We start from the raw sequence: 16,425 nt of genomic DNA, 5'->3' as shown, positions 1-16,425 counted from the left end.
ATCTCTTGGTTCAGTATTTAGTTTAATCCGAATAGATGAGTTGTAAAAATGAAATTATACTTTAAGCATGGATTTTTAACATCAATGTGTCTTGGTGTTCAGAAGAACAAAATATTCTTTCCAAAGATGTTTTACCTCAAATTCCAAATGAAATGCCAGATTTTTGTATTGCCAGTAGGGGCCTAGGAGGGTAGGTTTCCTGGGCTTCATCTGAAAGTCATGTTTCAAGAAATACTTGTGCCAGTGAATATAAAAAAAATAAACAAAAAACACCATTCAGATAGAAATGATCTACTCTGGCTGCACACTGACTTTTTTCCTCAGCCAAACAGCAATTTATATACCCTAATTTAGCACAAACCTCTGATGGAGAAATGAGTTGGTAGCAGCCATTTTCAGAATGTTACAGTTTTAAAATGAAGAAGCTATTTAAATTTGTTTCAGAACTGCTGTTTTTCCCCTTTTGAGATGATAGTTTCTTCATCCCTGGAATTGCTGACTCTCGGAGTGGGAATTCCTAGTGGCCATCACTTCAATCAGAAACCTGGGTGAGTTTGCTGCCCTCTCTCATGAACACTCACATGGCAGGAAAATGTAATAGAGTAACACGGGAGACAAAGAGGTAGTAAATGGGAAAGAAGACTAATATATACAGGGGTGGAGAGGAATTGAACCATTCAAATAGGATATAGACTGACTGGTTTTCTAAGTCTAGGATATTAGTTGCTCTACTTTTGGACTCACTCGTGCCTGCTAATCTAGTTCGAAACCAAGAAACCACCAAAGTTTCCAAAGCACCCAGTTGTCCAAGTTACCAAAGCCAGCAAGGTTATTTTGTGGGAGCAGCAACTAGAAGAGAACAAAAAGCATCTGAACAGTGTAATAAAACCTGACTCCCATTAGAAGTTATAGGCATGAGAAGGATTTTTCATCTTTTCATTTATTTTCTAATTTTCTTTGTAAGGGAGAAACTTTCTTTGTTTTGTCTTTGCTTTATTTTCCATACTTTACAATTTTAACACTATGATAAATATTGTATTTCACTGTGGTCGTGTGGAAGCTCCCTGTAATTAGTAATTCTCTTCATTCCTCCTCCTCTTTTATCTTACCATTTTCTTCTTGTATCTCAGCTAGGGCCTATATTTAACAAGAGGCTTAAGAACATGCCTAATGTTCAGTACCTGAATAGTCTCTGGGCAGATTTACACTATGGGGTTAAGTCAACCTAAGTTACGCAACTCCAGCTACAGGAATAACGTAGCAGGATTCAACGAAGCTGAGGTTGACTTATTGCGGTTTCTACACTGCACTGGGTCAACGGGAGAAACTCTGCTGTCGACTTACTTATGCTTCTCATTCCGGTGGAGTACCGGAATTGACGGGAGAGTGATAAGCGGTTGATTTAGTGGGTCTTCTTCACTAGACCCACTAAATCAACCCCCGGTGGATCACTCACCACAGCATCAATCCACGTTAAGTGTAGACATGCGCTTTCTGAGCTCAGTTTGGGCACATGTTTATACCTCTTAGTGAATTATAGATAACCTAACGGCTCGATTTCTGAGACTTCTTTAGAATGTAGTTCCACTGCTGGAGATTTTGAATCAAACTCTGATCTCATTTACTCCAGATTTAAATCAGAAGTAACATGGTTAAAGTCAGTTGTAATTCCTGAGTTACATGGGTGTAACCAAGAGCATTAAGGCAGCTAGGATTTGATGCTTGAGCAGAATCTGATCCCTTTTTTTGATTCTGCGCTCTAGCCTTGTCTGAAAGTCAATCTTGAGCCTGATCTAGCAATTCACTGAGTACAGGCACAGCTGCACCCATGCAGAATCCTGAACTCAGGAAATGCAGGATCAGGGCCTGGGGAAGTGTTGATAGACACTTTGGACCACCACAGTTCCGAGCTCTTTTCAGTGTTGGATGATCAACAAGGGACTTCAGAATGACCATGAAATCACATTATGATCTGCAAAAATGTTACCTGAAAACGTTACAACTCAAAAAAAAATTGTAATAAAAATATTTTAAAACTATAAACTCATCTTGATTACTGGGGTTAATCCAGGATTATTTTAGCAAGGATTAAAGGGGTTAGCACTTTTCAGTCTTAATTATGCTAAACAAGTATGATCACGAACTGAAAGTATGTTGGAGGGGAAAACTGTGACAACACATGTATCTTAGCAACATAGCTTACTCCAGAGGATATGGATGAATTCAGAATGCTGGCTGTGCCAAAACAACAGGTGTAGCATGAAATACAAAGAATGTTTAGAAATTAATGAGCTGCAGTTTTCAATTACAAAGCGTATTGAATCATTCTAGATTGAATTATTATACAGAACAAAAAAAGGCTAATATAAAGGACAGAGTGCAGACTGCCATGAGAAGACTGATATGGATGTGAAATATTATGCATGAGGTAAGAAAATATTAACAAGAGATAAAAAGAAACGTGCATAATGCCTGCACACATTATATCCAGCTCTGAGCCTCCTATTCCATGAATACTGCAAATTAACTCAAATCAAAGAGAGCTTTGTGGACCAAACAATTATTATCCTCAAATTTCATTTCTTCAATTAAAAAATATGTAGGATTTTCATGTAAAAACTGTTTATGAGAACCTGGTTCTGGAGTAGATCAGATAAAGAACAGTATTGTAAATTAATAATTTTTCCATAAAAATTTGTCACCATCAGAAATTTTACTTCTTGTAAATATTTGAGAATTATTGGGGTTCTTGACAAAAGGAACCATGTATGACAAAAGGAACTGTGTAAACTCTTCAAGGTGCAGCAATTGTGCCTTCTTTTATATTTGGAAACCGTTTAGCGTATTGTGGGACATTCCAGAAATCATAATTTTCCTCTAAGTTTTTTAGTACTAAATATAATTAAGGTGGAATTTGAATATTTGTTTTATAGCCCTGATTTTCTTTGATTATCGAATGTAGTATATTACTGATAATGGACATTTGATGAAAGATTACTGTTAATGCAGTCTCTGCTTTTCATTAGATTATGACTGTTATCCCTATGCTAGAGCATGTTGTGCTGTGGGGTTTGTAAATGGCTTAAAAGTACATTCTGGGGTAAAATTTGCCATGAGGAATCGTAGTCCAAGAAATTTTTGTGAGGGATAATATCTCGCTGAAATAAATGTCAGTTGTCTGTTGATCACAGTGATGCAGATCCTCACAGACAGGAGAAGGCAGAGGGGCAAGAGAAGGAAATAAAAGAAAACAATAGATACATGTAATGCCATTAGCTTGAAAAAAAGAGAATAAGTTGACAAAATGGAAAGTGAGGGTAGAGGAGCTGCCAATGTGCTCAGTCAAGGCAGTTAATTAGGGTCACGTGGCTGCCGTGACTCCTTTCAGGATGCTGTTGCCCCAGGCAAGAACTTTCCAGAATAGTATCCGTAGGTGGTAGTTATTTACCATTTGTATTATACTAGCACCTCTATGCCTCAATCAGGAGCCCATTGTGCTAGGCACTGTACAGGCATGAAGTAAAAAGACAGTCCCTGACCCAGACATCTCATAGTCCTGGTTTGTGACAAGGTGAATGAAATAGATGTGTGTGGGAATGGGTGGATGAGGTAATAGTGAATCAAACAAATTTGTGCAGTAAGCAACAGTCCTAGCTCAATGCCTGCCTAGCCATGTTCTACTATGGGTGAAGTCAACTCAGTAATGCTCATCTGTGCTGGAGACAGCTTTCTCACAGGCTATTCCAAGACTGAAATGAACCCCGTGGACCCTCCCTCAAAGCTAAGGCCATCACAAACATCACCACTTTCTGCTCCAAGTGCAAGGTATAGTTCTTTGACCTTGCCTTCTCTAGCTTTAAATGTGCATGCAGAAGAGAATGAGAGAACAAACATTGCTTAATACACTACTTACTAGAAGGTGCTCAGGTACTACGGTGATCACCATGGTATAAGAATCTGGGCTCTGAAGTGCATAGAAAATATGTGCTTCTTCCCTATATTAGCCATTCCAGATTATGAAGAATAAATATAGGACCCTTGGTTATTCACCCAAGAAATTGAAGTGCTGCTCCATGTTGTAGGCTATGTATTTTTAGTTGAGTGGTGTTTAAAGGGATGCTTATGTACCTGTTTCTAAAGACGGTTTAATTACTTAGTCATTCAGGTGACTGGTGTCTCAGATCACTAGATTCATGGAGTAATGAAAAGCGTCATGCTTTGGGTGCAAGTGGTTGTAAATTCACTGTCGCTTGGTAAGCTGGGTTCAAGCAAACAATATGTATTTCAGTACAGCCAAATATAAGATCAGACATCCATGGGCAAACAATGTAGGCCATACTTACAGGATATCACAATGTAATCTGTGAAGTAGTCTCTCTGCAAAAGATTTTGGGGTTATACTGGATACATGGGATCCCAGTGCAACACTGTGGTCAAAAGGGCTACTGCAATCATTGGATGTGTAAACGGGAATACTGAATAGGAGTAAGGAGGTTATATCACCTCTGTATTTGGCATTTGTGCAACTTTTACTGGAATACTGTGTCCAGTTCTGGTGTCCCCATTCAAGAAGGATGTTGTTAAATTGGAGGTGAATCAGAGAAGAGCCATGAGAATGACTGAAAGGTTGGAAAAGATGCTTTATCCCAGTGATTCTCAAACTTTTTGAGCAACCCACCAACTGCATTTTGTGTTTTTGGGGGGGGGTTAGACCCACTATTACATATAAAGAGTGAGTGAGTGAGTTAAGGCTATTTTCCAGGGACACAGGTGACATCATTGGGTTAGACCAGTTTCATGCAAGACAAAGAGGGTCAGTCACACAGTGGAGGTGCCAGTCTCCTGGTGCATGGAACATGGTGTTTGAGAACACCAGGCCTTGTGCCCTCAATAGAGGAATGGGCCTGCAGTACTACCCCACTCAAGGGCATAGGAGTATTCTGTGTTGGGGTTCCACAGAAGATTTATTGCCAGTGTTGCACAGTGTCTTGGTTATTCAATATGAATAAAGTTGTGGTGATTACTTTCAAAACTAAGTCATTGCAGTGTGGGATTTAGCACTGAAATGGCAGCTACGTTCATTCTAAAACTTTTCCATAAAGTTCTTTGGAAATACTTACACTTGTTTCTAAAGATACAGTGGGCCAGTTTCTGACTTCACTAAATGCTGAGTAACTCCATTGAAGTTAATGGGGTCATACAGATCCAGAACCACTGGCTTTAGTGGAAGTACTCTGGATTTATATCATTGTGGGACCCAGGCATCTATATCAACATAACTAAAAAAAAAAAAAAAGGAAATGTAGTTTTTAGTTTGGCAGTTGAAAAAGTATCTTGCTTTGATCAATCATGCATTTGTACTTAAAAATAAAGTTGCATTTCTTCTAAATTGGAAATAATAGAATCATAGGAGTGAAGGACTAGAAGGGACCTCAAGAGGTCATCTAGTCCATTTCCCTGTACTCAAGGCAGGAGTAGTAATAACTAGACCATTCCTGAAAGATGTTTGGAGGTTTTTAAGAACAGGTTAGACAATGACAGAGATTCCATAATCTCCCTAGACAATTTGTTCCAGTATTTAACTACCATGACAGTTAGAAGTTTTTTCTAATGTCCAGCCCAAATCTCCTTTGCTACAATTTAAGCCCATTGCTTCTTGTCCTAGCCTCAGACATTAACAAGAACAGTTTTCTCCCTCCTCCTTGTAAGAACCTTTTATCCACTTGAAAAATGTGTTCTCTCCATCTTCTCTTCTGCAGACTAAACAAACCCAATTCTAGACCTTTAATCATTTTTGTTGCTTTCCTCTGGACTTTCTCCAATTTATCCACATCTTCCCTGAAATGTGGTGCCCAGAACTGGACACAGTACTGTATTTCAGTTGAGGGCCTTATCAGCGCAGAGTAGAATGGAAAAATTACTTCTTGTGTCTTGCTTACAACACTCCTGCTAATATATCTCAGATTGATGGTTTTTTTTGTTTTGTTTGCAACAGCATTATACTGTTGACTCATATTTAGTTTGTGATCCACTATAACCCCAAATCTCTTTCCGCAGTACTCCTTCCTAGGCAGTCTTTTCCCATTTTGTAGGTATGCAATTGATTGTTCCTTCCTACGTGGAGTACTTTGCATTTGTCCTTATTGAATGTTATCCTATTTACTTCAGACCATTTCTCGAGTTTGTCCAGATCATTTTGAATTTTAATCTTATCTTCCAAAGCACTTGAAATTCTTCTCACCTTCGTATTGTCTGCAAACTTTATAAGTGTACTCTCTGTGCCGTTATCTAATTTATTAATGAAGATATTGAACAGAACTAGATTCAGAACCAGTCCCCGAGGAACCCCACTCGATATGCCCTTCCAGCTTGACTGTGAATCACTGATAACTACTCTCTGGGAACGATTTTTCAACCAGTTATGCACCTACATTATAGTAGTTCCATCTAGGTTATATTTCCCTAGTTTGTTTATGAGGTCATGCAAAACAGTATCAAAAGCCTTACTAAAGTAAAGATATAGCACATCTACTGCTTCCCCACATCCATTAGGCTTGTCACTCTGTCAAAGAAAGCTATTTGATTGGTTTGACATGATTTGTTCTTGACAAATCCATGCCAGCTGTTACTTGTCATTTTATCTTCTGGATGTTTGCAAATTGATTGCTTAATTATTTGTTCCATTGTCTTTCTGGATACAGATGTTAAGCTGATTCGTCTGTAATTCCCCAGTTGTCCATATTGCCCTTTTTATGGGTTGGCACTATATTTGTCCTCTTCCAGTCCTTTGGAATCTCTCCCATCTTCCATGAGTTTTTTAACATCATCGCTAATGGCTCAGATAGCACCTCAGTCAGCTCCTTGTGTTTTCTAGGATGCATTTCATCAGGCCCTACCAACTTGAAGACATCTAACTTGTCTAAGTAATTTTTAACTCATTATTTCCCTATTTTAGCCTCAGATCCTACCTCATTTTCACTGGAATTCACTATGTTAGACTTCCAGTCGCTACTAAATTTTTTGGTGAAAACTGAAACAAAAATGTCATTTAGCGCTTCTGCCATTTCCACATTTTCTGTTGTTATATTTCCCCCCTCATTGAGTAATGGGCCTATTCTGTCCTCATTGAGTAAAGGGCCTATTCTGTCCTTAGTCCTCATCTTGCTTCTAATGTATCATGTAATATAATGATACAGGAATAAAATTGTTTGCAGTATTGTGCATAGGGGAATACTTCTCAGTATCATTTACTCTTCAGTATAGTATCAGGTTTACTTGGTCCTGCCTCAGCCTAGGGGGCTGACTTGATGACTTCTTGAGGTCCCTTCCAGCCCTTCATTTCTATGATTCTGTTGTTCACCAGCACAGAAAATATTAGCTGTTTTTGGCTTAGAATTAGTAATAGAGATAAACAGTCATGGTGGCCTGTTTTTGACAGTCTGCACTTTCCATTTTTTATTTCCAAAAGCCCAGTTTTGATAACTTGCATCTAAGTAAACTTAAAACAAATCATGTTTGTAGTAACAAAATAAACCAAAGTTAATATACCAGACTGTCCCAAGACTGAAATTAGCTATAGTGATTGGAGGGTTGTAAAACTAAATTCTCAGAATAACAACTTTTTAATTTAAACATATGTGAAAATCTTTTTGATTTTAGAAGTGTGTTTATTTGTGTATGAGAACTGTGTTCAATTAAAACTTATAGCATTATTTCTAAATATTTCTAAATCTTACCATCTATTATACTATCATGAATCTAAAATTCTTACCAAATTATAACATGAATATTCTCCATAATACATACATTGTAATACATAAAATAGTAATACAAAACACAATTCATGCTTTATGCACAGTAACTGCACAAAAAATTTTAATGGCTTATCTCCTATTTTTAGCTTAGTTTTGGGTATATTAATTATTTTTTCAATTAAAGGATTACATGTGAAAGATAGACAGAATTAAGGTTGAATTTTACAGCACAAATAGAACTGGACGAATGGTTTTTAATGTTTTTTATTTTAAATGGCCTATTTTAAAAAAAACTAAGTTTTTTTTGTGGAACAATGTTGACATTATCAAAAATTTCATGAAAAGTTGCATGTTTTTTGGATTTTATCAAAAATTTTTATCAAAGTTTACAAAAAAAATTGAAAACAAATTTCACAATAAATCTTTTAAAAACTAACAATAGGTCCATCTGGATCATTTCAAAATGAAAATATCTGTCATTCCAAAATTTGTCTCAATAATAGATTTTCATTTTTTAGCCAGCTGTAAAAGCAAATTCATCTCTGAGTAGCTGTAAACTCAATCAGAGTAACGGATAGAATAAATATGTTTTCAATATCTTCAGAGTGTGGTTACACAGTATAACTGTGGAAATATTTTATTTTTCTTGAAGATATTTTTCTGCAGAAATACATTGTATTTAGAGATGTTACATATTGATATGAGAGGTTGGGACAGTGTTTATTTTTGTAAAGCAAAATTCTGTGTTGGAGCTGTGTTCAGTTGTGATATTATTATTATGCAGGACAAACAGCAACCACAATCTTGGTAGTTGAGGTTTCATGATGCTTTCCATTCTAATCTCTTGTTTTTAGTTGCTCTTAATTTTCTAAATATGCCACTTTACAGGCTGAGATTTTCTATGCATCATCTCTTATCTGTAGGTAAATTGTGTGGAAATCCTGAGTTCAAAAAAAAAATCACATTCAAGGATGGTGGAAAAAAAAAACTGGTCACAAATCCCAAACAGTCGAAACTTTGTGACCTTTTTGGAACAAGCCTATAGCTGAAATGCCTGGGAAAATGAGATTTGGAGATAGCCTTCAGTAAGGAGAAATGCCTAGTACTGGAGAAAATTGGGGCTTGGTTTAGTAATTTGACCGATTTATTACCCTTTGAAAATTGTGTACTGAGCCATAAAATACACTCATAAAGTGTGCAGGCAAAGAAAGATTTTCTGCACATATGTACATGTCTAACTTAGCTATTTAGTGAGAACACTAGAAGGTGGCTAAGTGCATAGCAAATCAAGTTTCTTTTAAAATCTCATTCCCTGACACATGTGTAAGGGAGGCTGTGCTGCTGATTGTAAAGAAAATGTATATAATATAGCTGCTGACTATTATTAAAATACATTCCTTAGAGTACAGAGAATTTATTATATACAAAGTTTAAATCAATAAAAGTATATTGAATCATTACAAGAGTAAAAATACCTATGAGAATGACAAAAACTGCAAGATATAACAAATGTGTATCTAAGGTTGTAAGAAATAGTATGATATTACGTTTTAAAGAGGACCCCAGGTGGTCCTAATACTGAAAACACTATTATAATGAACATGCACAAGGAGCGAGAGGAAAGGTTGCCCACACGAGCTTGACTTTGGCATTTTCTGATTTTAGAGAGCTTATCTATGCATCTGGAATGGTCTATTATCATAATTTCCCACTGAGTAGTTTTATTTTATTATTGAACACAGACTGAATGTGTTGGCTTACCATTTTAGAAAAATATCATGCATGATACCTATTTTATTATGTGGTGACTGAGTTAAGCTTTATAATGTGGCTGTTGCTCGGAAAGTGACACATTAGAGTGCATTGTAAGCCATGGAACACTGTACAAAACATTTCTGTAGATGATGCATAATAAAATAAGATCTCACTGGTTCTGAGACTAGCAAAAATAAGTGTATATAGCCTAATTGAATCTTATTTAGAAAAACCAGGTCACAAGAAAAAACAGAGTAGCTAATACTGCAACAGTACAAAAGACTTCACAAATAAAAGAAAAAAGAGCACAATGATCCTTGTATGTTGATAAGAAATGCACTGTGATAACAGGTCATGGTTTCAGGAGCAAAGAAGGGGCCACACTGATGGAGGGAGCCAGAGAATGGGAGGTAGGGTAGGAGCAGAGGGGAGTGTGGCAGGAGCTGTGGGAGGTGGGAGAGGGGTGCAGGAGCTATGTGGTGGATGGGAGCAGAGAGAGATCAAGGGCCAATGGGTAGAGGGGCAGAAAGGAGGAGAGGGAGGCAGGAGGCTCAGGGGTAGCAGAGAGGGTAGGAACAGAGGGGAAGACAGGGCAGGAGCTGTGGTGGGGTGACTAGGAGAAGAGGGGACAAACAGGCTAAGGGCACAGGAGCAGTAGGATCTGTAACTACTAAACCACACTTACCTACAGCAAATACCTATAAAACCCACTGGTAAAGAGTGTATCTTATCTATTCACTCTAGTGGCTGGTCCCAATAGAGGATAACAGCCTACTAATAAAAACAGCAAGGAGTCCTTGTGGCACCTTAGAGACTAACAAATTTATTTGGGCATAAGCTTTTGTGGGCTAGAACCCACTTCATCAGATGCATGGAGTGGAAAATACAGGAGCAGGTATAAATACATGAGAAGATGTGAATTGCCTTACCAAGTGTCAAAGTAGCAGCCGTGTTAGTCTGTAGCCGCAAAAAAGAAAAGGAGTATTTGTGACACCTTAGAGACGAACAAATTTATTTGAGCATAAGCTTTTGTGAGCTATAGCTCACTTCGTCGGATGCATGCTGATGAAGTGAGCTGTAGCTCACGAAAGCTTATGCTCAAATAAATTTGTTCGTCTCCAAGGTGCCACAAGTGCTCCTTTTCTTTTTTGCGGCTACAGACTAACACGGCTGCTACTTTGACACTTGGTAAGGCAATTCACATCTTTTCATGTATTTATACCTGCTCCTGTATTTCCTACTCCATGCATATGATGAAGTGGTTTCTAGCCCACGAAAGCTTATGCCCAAATAAATGTGTTAGTTTCTAAGGTGCCACAAAGACTCCTCATTGTTTTTGCTGATACAGACTAACATGGCTACCACTCTGAAGCCTACTAATAGTTACTCAGTCTGTTAGCTCATGTGGTAGAGGTCTATAGGTCTGAATCCTGCTAATGACCCAAGCTGTGGGTCAATATGGCTTCGCATAATGGAAGTTTTGTTTTTTTTAAAGTAGGAAATAACATACAAAAAACCTGCAATAAAAGAACATTAAGGTTGCAAAGCCAAGTACTGCCAGAGTTAAGGTTTCCTGTGCAATCTTAATTTTGACCTCTTGTGCATATACATAGGAGTCTTTAATTTCATGATCACATACTATTTTTCTTAATATTTTAATGCCTGACTTTGCAACTTTGTTTAACATAGTTTGATTGGATTTAAAAATTACATCATATACAATATAAAAAATGCAGGTATAAGGTATCAGCAGTATTTGTGTGTGTGTGTGTGTGTGTGTGTGTGTGTGTTATCATCAGAAAATACCTTGTAATAAACAATATGAAGCTACTTTATGCAAGACTAATAACCAGTTGTAGGCAGATTTTTCTAACAATGCATTTTAATTCTAACACTACTTTATCTTAAAGCTACTTTTCAGATTACAAACCTTTTTCATAATTACAGCAGTGAGAGGGTGACCTTTCCCTGTTTGCGTGGTTTTGTTTACCTTTTTATTGGTGTTCTCTAGATTTAATTTTCTAGGACCCAGCCATCATTTTCTACTATTTCTATTTTCTACTATTTCTGATTTATTTTCAGTTACATTTTAGTCTTTTATAAATAGGAAAAAGGAAATTGACAACTAAGAAAAAAGTATGTCAGACTTTGCCAAAGGATGAAAAGGAAAAATCAGAATGATTTATATTACTTCTTAAGTAAAATAATTTATTTATAGTGTTATAAGAACTAACCGTGGTATGTTGTCTGAGTGCAAATTTACCATTAAAGAATGGCTAGCTTATTTCTTCTAGTAATGGAACTGGAAAATATATTATTTTCTTGCTAGTTCAGTGCATCTTCAGAGCAGTGTCTGTGATTTTATTTTTTTTAAGGGGTGAGTGAAGTGAAGAGGAAGTTGGGGGCTAGTTGGCTGGCCTACTTGCATTAGTATTCTACAGTGTCATCTGAGACGGATCTTTGGTTCCCAGGACCAGTCTCTCCTTTGCTGAGCTGGCTGTCGCTGGGAGCCCTTTGGAACAGATGTACACCACTGTTGTGGATTTACCTTATTATTTAATAGTGAATGCTGCCAGCTATGGCAGTTTAGGAGTGGAATTGTGATGTGTCATCATAGTCAGAACTTTGTAGCTGGGATAAGCCCTAGAATTTCAGCACCCTGAAGAAGTGTGTGAGTTGTATGGCCCATGCAGCTTCCACCTCACCTGTGAGAGCATCTGCTTCCCCACCTGCTTCCACATATGTGCTGTGGTAGCCTTTCCCGACCATTGCTACTTGCCTGGGACCATCCCCTCCCCACCACATCCATTCCATTATGTGTGGCTCTACAAACCAGGAAGATATAAGAGAGCATAAGAAATGGACGCTGATTCATATTAGGTATGTTAAAACTAAGGCCAGATACTGCTGCAGAGAGGAATGGTTAAAACCCATAGATCCTGACAGCAGTTGGACAGTTTTTTTTTTTGAAAAGAGTAATGGCAGGAACAGATCCCAACAAGAAATTTAGGCAGCAGTATTCAGAGTCTGGCTAATCAATCCCATGTCGGAGTTGAACTGAACTGTATATGTGGCCACTGCATTACAACTGTAGCCTGTAGCCAACATGCTGGCTTATGGCTATTCAGAAGCAATGTCCTAGCAGTAGCATTGGGCAAAGCATCTGTATTGCATCTAAACCAGCCTGGATTTGAGATTCAGGATATTTTACAAACCTGGCAAGAGATATTGGTCAAGCAGGAAAATCAGAAAATCCTGCTCAAGCACCTTGATTCTCAAAGCTCCCATCAGTTGGCTCCACACAGCTTCTGCCTATCAGCCTTCACATCCCTGTTTGTTTTAGGTATCACACATAGACTGAGTATAAAAACTGGTCATCTTTCTCCCCTATTGCAGAGCGGGAAATGCTTGTGGTGTTGGAGTTAGATGGAGGAGGAAGAGTAAATGGGGATGGCACCCTGGCTAGTTGGTCAAGTCGGCGCATGCAGGGCCGCAACCGTAGCAGCCAGATCCTCCAGTGCCCTTAGCGTTCTGTAATTTGTAATTGTAAATGCTAAATGGGTGTGAAATGCTTTCTTTCTGACCTGGTAGCATTTTACACCCGCTCTGCACTCATTTTGTGCTGATATGCACAACTAATAGCAACATGCAGAGCAACAGCAAATCTAATCCCAGATCTTTGGGTGGAAAAGATGGTTTAAAGAGGTGAGATCTTGGTGCGGTACATTTTAAGTGCTGAGATCTCCACTGGAGAGAAGAAAAAGCTGACACTTCCATTCAGTGGAATTAATTTGTTACACACATTTTTAAACACATGTAACAAAGACAAGAATAGTGTCATTATAAACGAAAAACAATCTGCACTGACTGCTATGCTCAGCATTAATACAGTTTGGTTCCAGTTGCCAGCATCACTTTATAGTTAGCAAAAAAATAGAGCTGTTTCCTTAGTCTCTCCTGGGTTATCTTTTCACAGTATTTTTAAGCATGAGAATGTATTACCATCTCCTCAGCTTTTAAATGGCAAAAAGATGCCATTTTGTAATGATGCATGACTCATTCATTGCTCATTATCTTCCTGCTGATATTTTTCCTTGAGCCAGCAAGTAAGTATTACACAGAAGGAGGGAGAGTGAGTGAGTTAGGAATACAGTACTTAAATACTATTGCTGTTTTTTCATTGGCTATCTGTCTTCGTAATGTGACCAGTCTAATCCATCCCTGACTGCGAAAACCCACACTGCCACCCCCTCTTTGCTAGACTGAGGTTAGCAGAGTGTCTGTTGCTAGAAACTGATTATATGCAGTATGTGAGCATCTTTCAGTCAAAATGGGCATCAGTATATTGAGTAGGAATGAGAGCTTTTAGAAATTGACTAAATAACATGTTTTTTTAAATGGGCTTTTAAATGGGCTTTCTTACATTAATAGTAACTCCAATTTTATTGGTATCCAGACCTTTAAATTTTTCATATTAGAGCCCTTTAAAAACAGAAGCAAGAAGAATCTGCCTAGTTACGTCAGCTTTTATATAAGAAGTGCATCATTATCATCACTATGAACGTGTCTTTCTCCAGATCAGTTTAGGTTTCTGAAATGTTTGTTTCTGTTTTTTGAACTCAGATTGATCTACAGAGAGCACAGATCAATACAGCTTTTTATTTTTATTTCCTGTCAATTCTAAAATGCCATCCAAAGAGTCTTGGTCAGGGCAAAAACCTGATAGATCTGCACTTCACAACTCAAAACAAGAGAGCCGTCAACAAGATTTATTGATAGCAGCCTTGGGAATGAAACTGGGTTCTCAGAAGTCATCTGTGACAATTTGGCAACCTCTTAAACTCTTTGCTTATTCACAGTTGACATCACTTGTCAGAAGAGCAACTCTGAAAGAAAATGAACATATTCCAAAATATGAAAAGGTTCACAATTTCAAGGTAAGAATTATCCTACTTTTTTAGCTTATAACTACAGAAAATGTTTTTTTAGTTCTAGAATAGCTTCAAGACTGCAAGTAAATATATGCAGTGTGGCTTTTTAAAAACTTAAACATGTCAGCTAAAATATTCTTCCTAGTTAAAGCAATTAGACATTTGAAAACATAAATTAGCAGCAAAAAAATTGTGGAATGCTTAAATACATTTAATTGTTGTGATCCTACTTATTGTACCTGGGGTATCTATGTTAATTAAAATTGTTTCTATATATAGAGAGAGAAAAGTTAGCAGTGAGATACAGTGAGAAAGTTATCTTTCAGTTATCAGTATTTTAGTTTAATTTTTATTTGTGAAACAAAGATGTCAAAAGACCTTTGTTAAATCTTTGATTAGAGGATTAAACAGATCTTATCTCTGTTCGTTGCTGGTAAATAGCATTGGATATAAGAAGCGTGTTCTGTTGCATCTGGATTGAGCAGATGGTCTGCATTTCCCTTAGTTTCTGGCTTTTCTTCTGTGTTAATGAATTGACTCTGATGAAAGGAGTGTGGCTTACCAGGGGACTATTGAAGCTGCTGACACTAGCACCTACTCTTCATTTTAATATAATTTGCTTTTATTTTTATGTAGCTTCTAATTATTGTTCTAATGTGTTTTTATAAATATATTCCTCTTTCATCCATTAAGAGATACGCATGACAATACATGTACTCTGTGTATATGATTGTTGTAACTATCATTTAAAGTCTTAGAAATTCAGTGCAACCTAATTCATCACATAATAGGCAGTCTATATATGCAAAACTGTATAAGTGAACTAAGTGATTATATCAACTTGACACTGAGTGCCTAGAATGCAGATTTTGTTGTTTGTTGTTTTTTCCCCTACAGATTTTTTAAAATGTTAGGGTGGGGGAGGGGAATCTTGCACTTATTTTCTGTTTCAATTTCTATCTGATATTTTACTTTTACTTACAGTTCAAGTAGTCAGACTTCCTCATTTGATTTTTTTTTTTTAATATGGCTTCTACCTCTCAAGTTCATACCATCACTAACATTGGAAACCTTTATGACCACAATGTTTTACTGGAGAGGACTTCTCCAATAAATATAAGTTTGAAAAATGTATACAAAATATTATATAAACATAGAAAATTTAGCATTTAATATGAAAATTTGGCACAGAATTGCTGGCTGTCAATTAAATCCACAGTATACTTTTTCAAGAACCTGAGTAGTACAGGTGATTTAAAATCTTGCCTTGCAACTGAGACCTTTGCCTTAGATTTTGAGGATAATCATAGGTGCTAATAGATACTGATATCCCATGAATACCTGTATATATAAAATACTTTTTATGTTTAATTTTGTTTAATTACTGCTTTCTTTCTTTGCTGCTGTATGAAATAGCATATATTTCTATTCTGTTCTGAAAATATTCTGTTGGTCTGATTCTTGTTAGTCTACTTCTTTTCTGAAATAGATTCTTTTCTATAGCACTGTCCTTGTAAATTTTAATTTGTTATGTTAGCTGCATAAACATACTGCTTGATCTTAAGTAGTAAATGCTGTACAAACTTTCCACCGTGAATATTATTATCATCATCATTTCTGTACTGCTCTTCCCTTAAATGTATACCTGTTAGAAAAATACTCCTATTAAAAGTACGCCATTTCTTCCACCAAGCCATTAAAATAAAGTCAGTCTAAACAGATACCTTTTGTTAAATAAATTTTTAAAAATCCACTAATTCTTCACAAGAACAGAAGCTTGTGTGCCAGAGGGCATATGATGGTATATTTACCTGTTAAAGGGATGTTGACCTGAATGATAGGCTTAAAGTCTGGCTGTTATCTCCATTTACAATGGCTATAAAAATCCCTATTTTTGTTTCTTTTTTTAAACTATAAACCCTCCCAATTGTTGCTCAGTATGACAGTCATCTAGATTGGTTTGTCATCCTAAAAGTATAGATATA

At 36.9% G+C, this 16,425-nt stretch overlaps 1 protein-coding gene across 7 annotated transcripts in view; it reads left to right on the top strand.

The window, feature by feature from the left end:
* CHN1 (chimerin 1) overlaps positions 1 to 16,425 on the top strand; it is a 142,998-nt gene that overhangs the window by 92,178 nt on the left and 34,395 nt on the right. For 6 of the 7 annotated variants that reach the window (XM_038422155.2, XM_043505314.1, XM_043505315.1 and 3 more), the window contains one exon: positions 14,369 to 14,446. In XM_038422155.2, coding sequence (XP_038278083.1) covers positions 14,369 to 14,446 — 78 coding nt within the window. Of the gene's footprint in view, positions 1 to 2,303; positions 2,429 to 14,368; positions 14,447 to 16,425 lie in introns of those variants that run through there. The other variant, XM_038422162.2, reaches the window with a different exon arrangement.

Source organism: Dermochelys coriacea, chromosome 11, assembly GCF_009764565.3.
Source record: "Dermochelys coriacea isolate rDerCor1 chromosome 11, rDerCor1.pri.v4, whole genome shotgun sequence".
Taxonomy (NCBI): domain Eukaryota; kingdom Metazoa; phylum Chordata; order Testudines; family Dermochelyidae; genus Dermochelys; species Dermochelys coriacea.
This window is presented reverse-complemented; position numbering and strand designations above follow the sequence as displayed.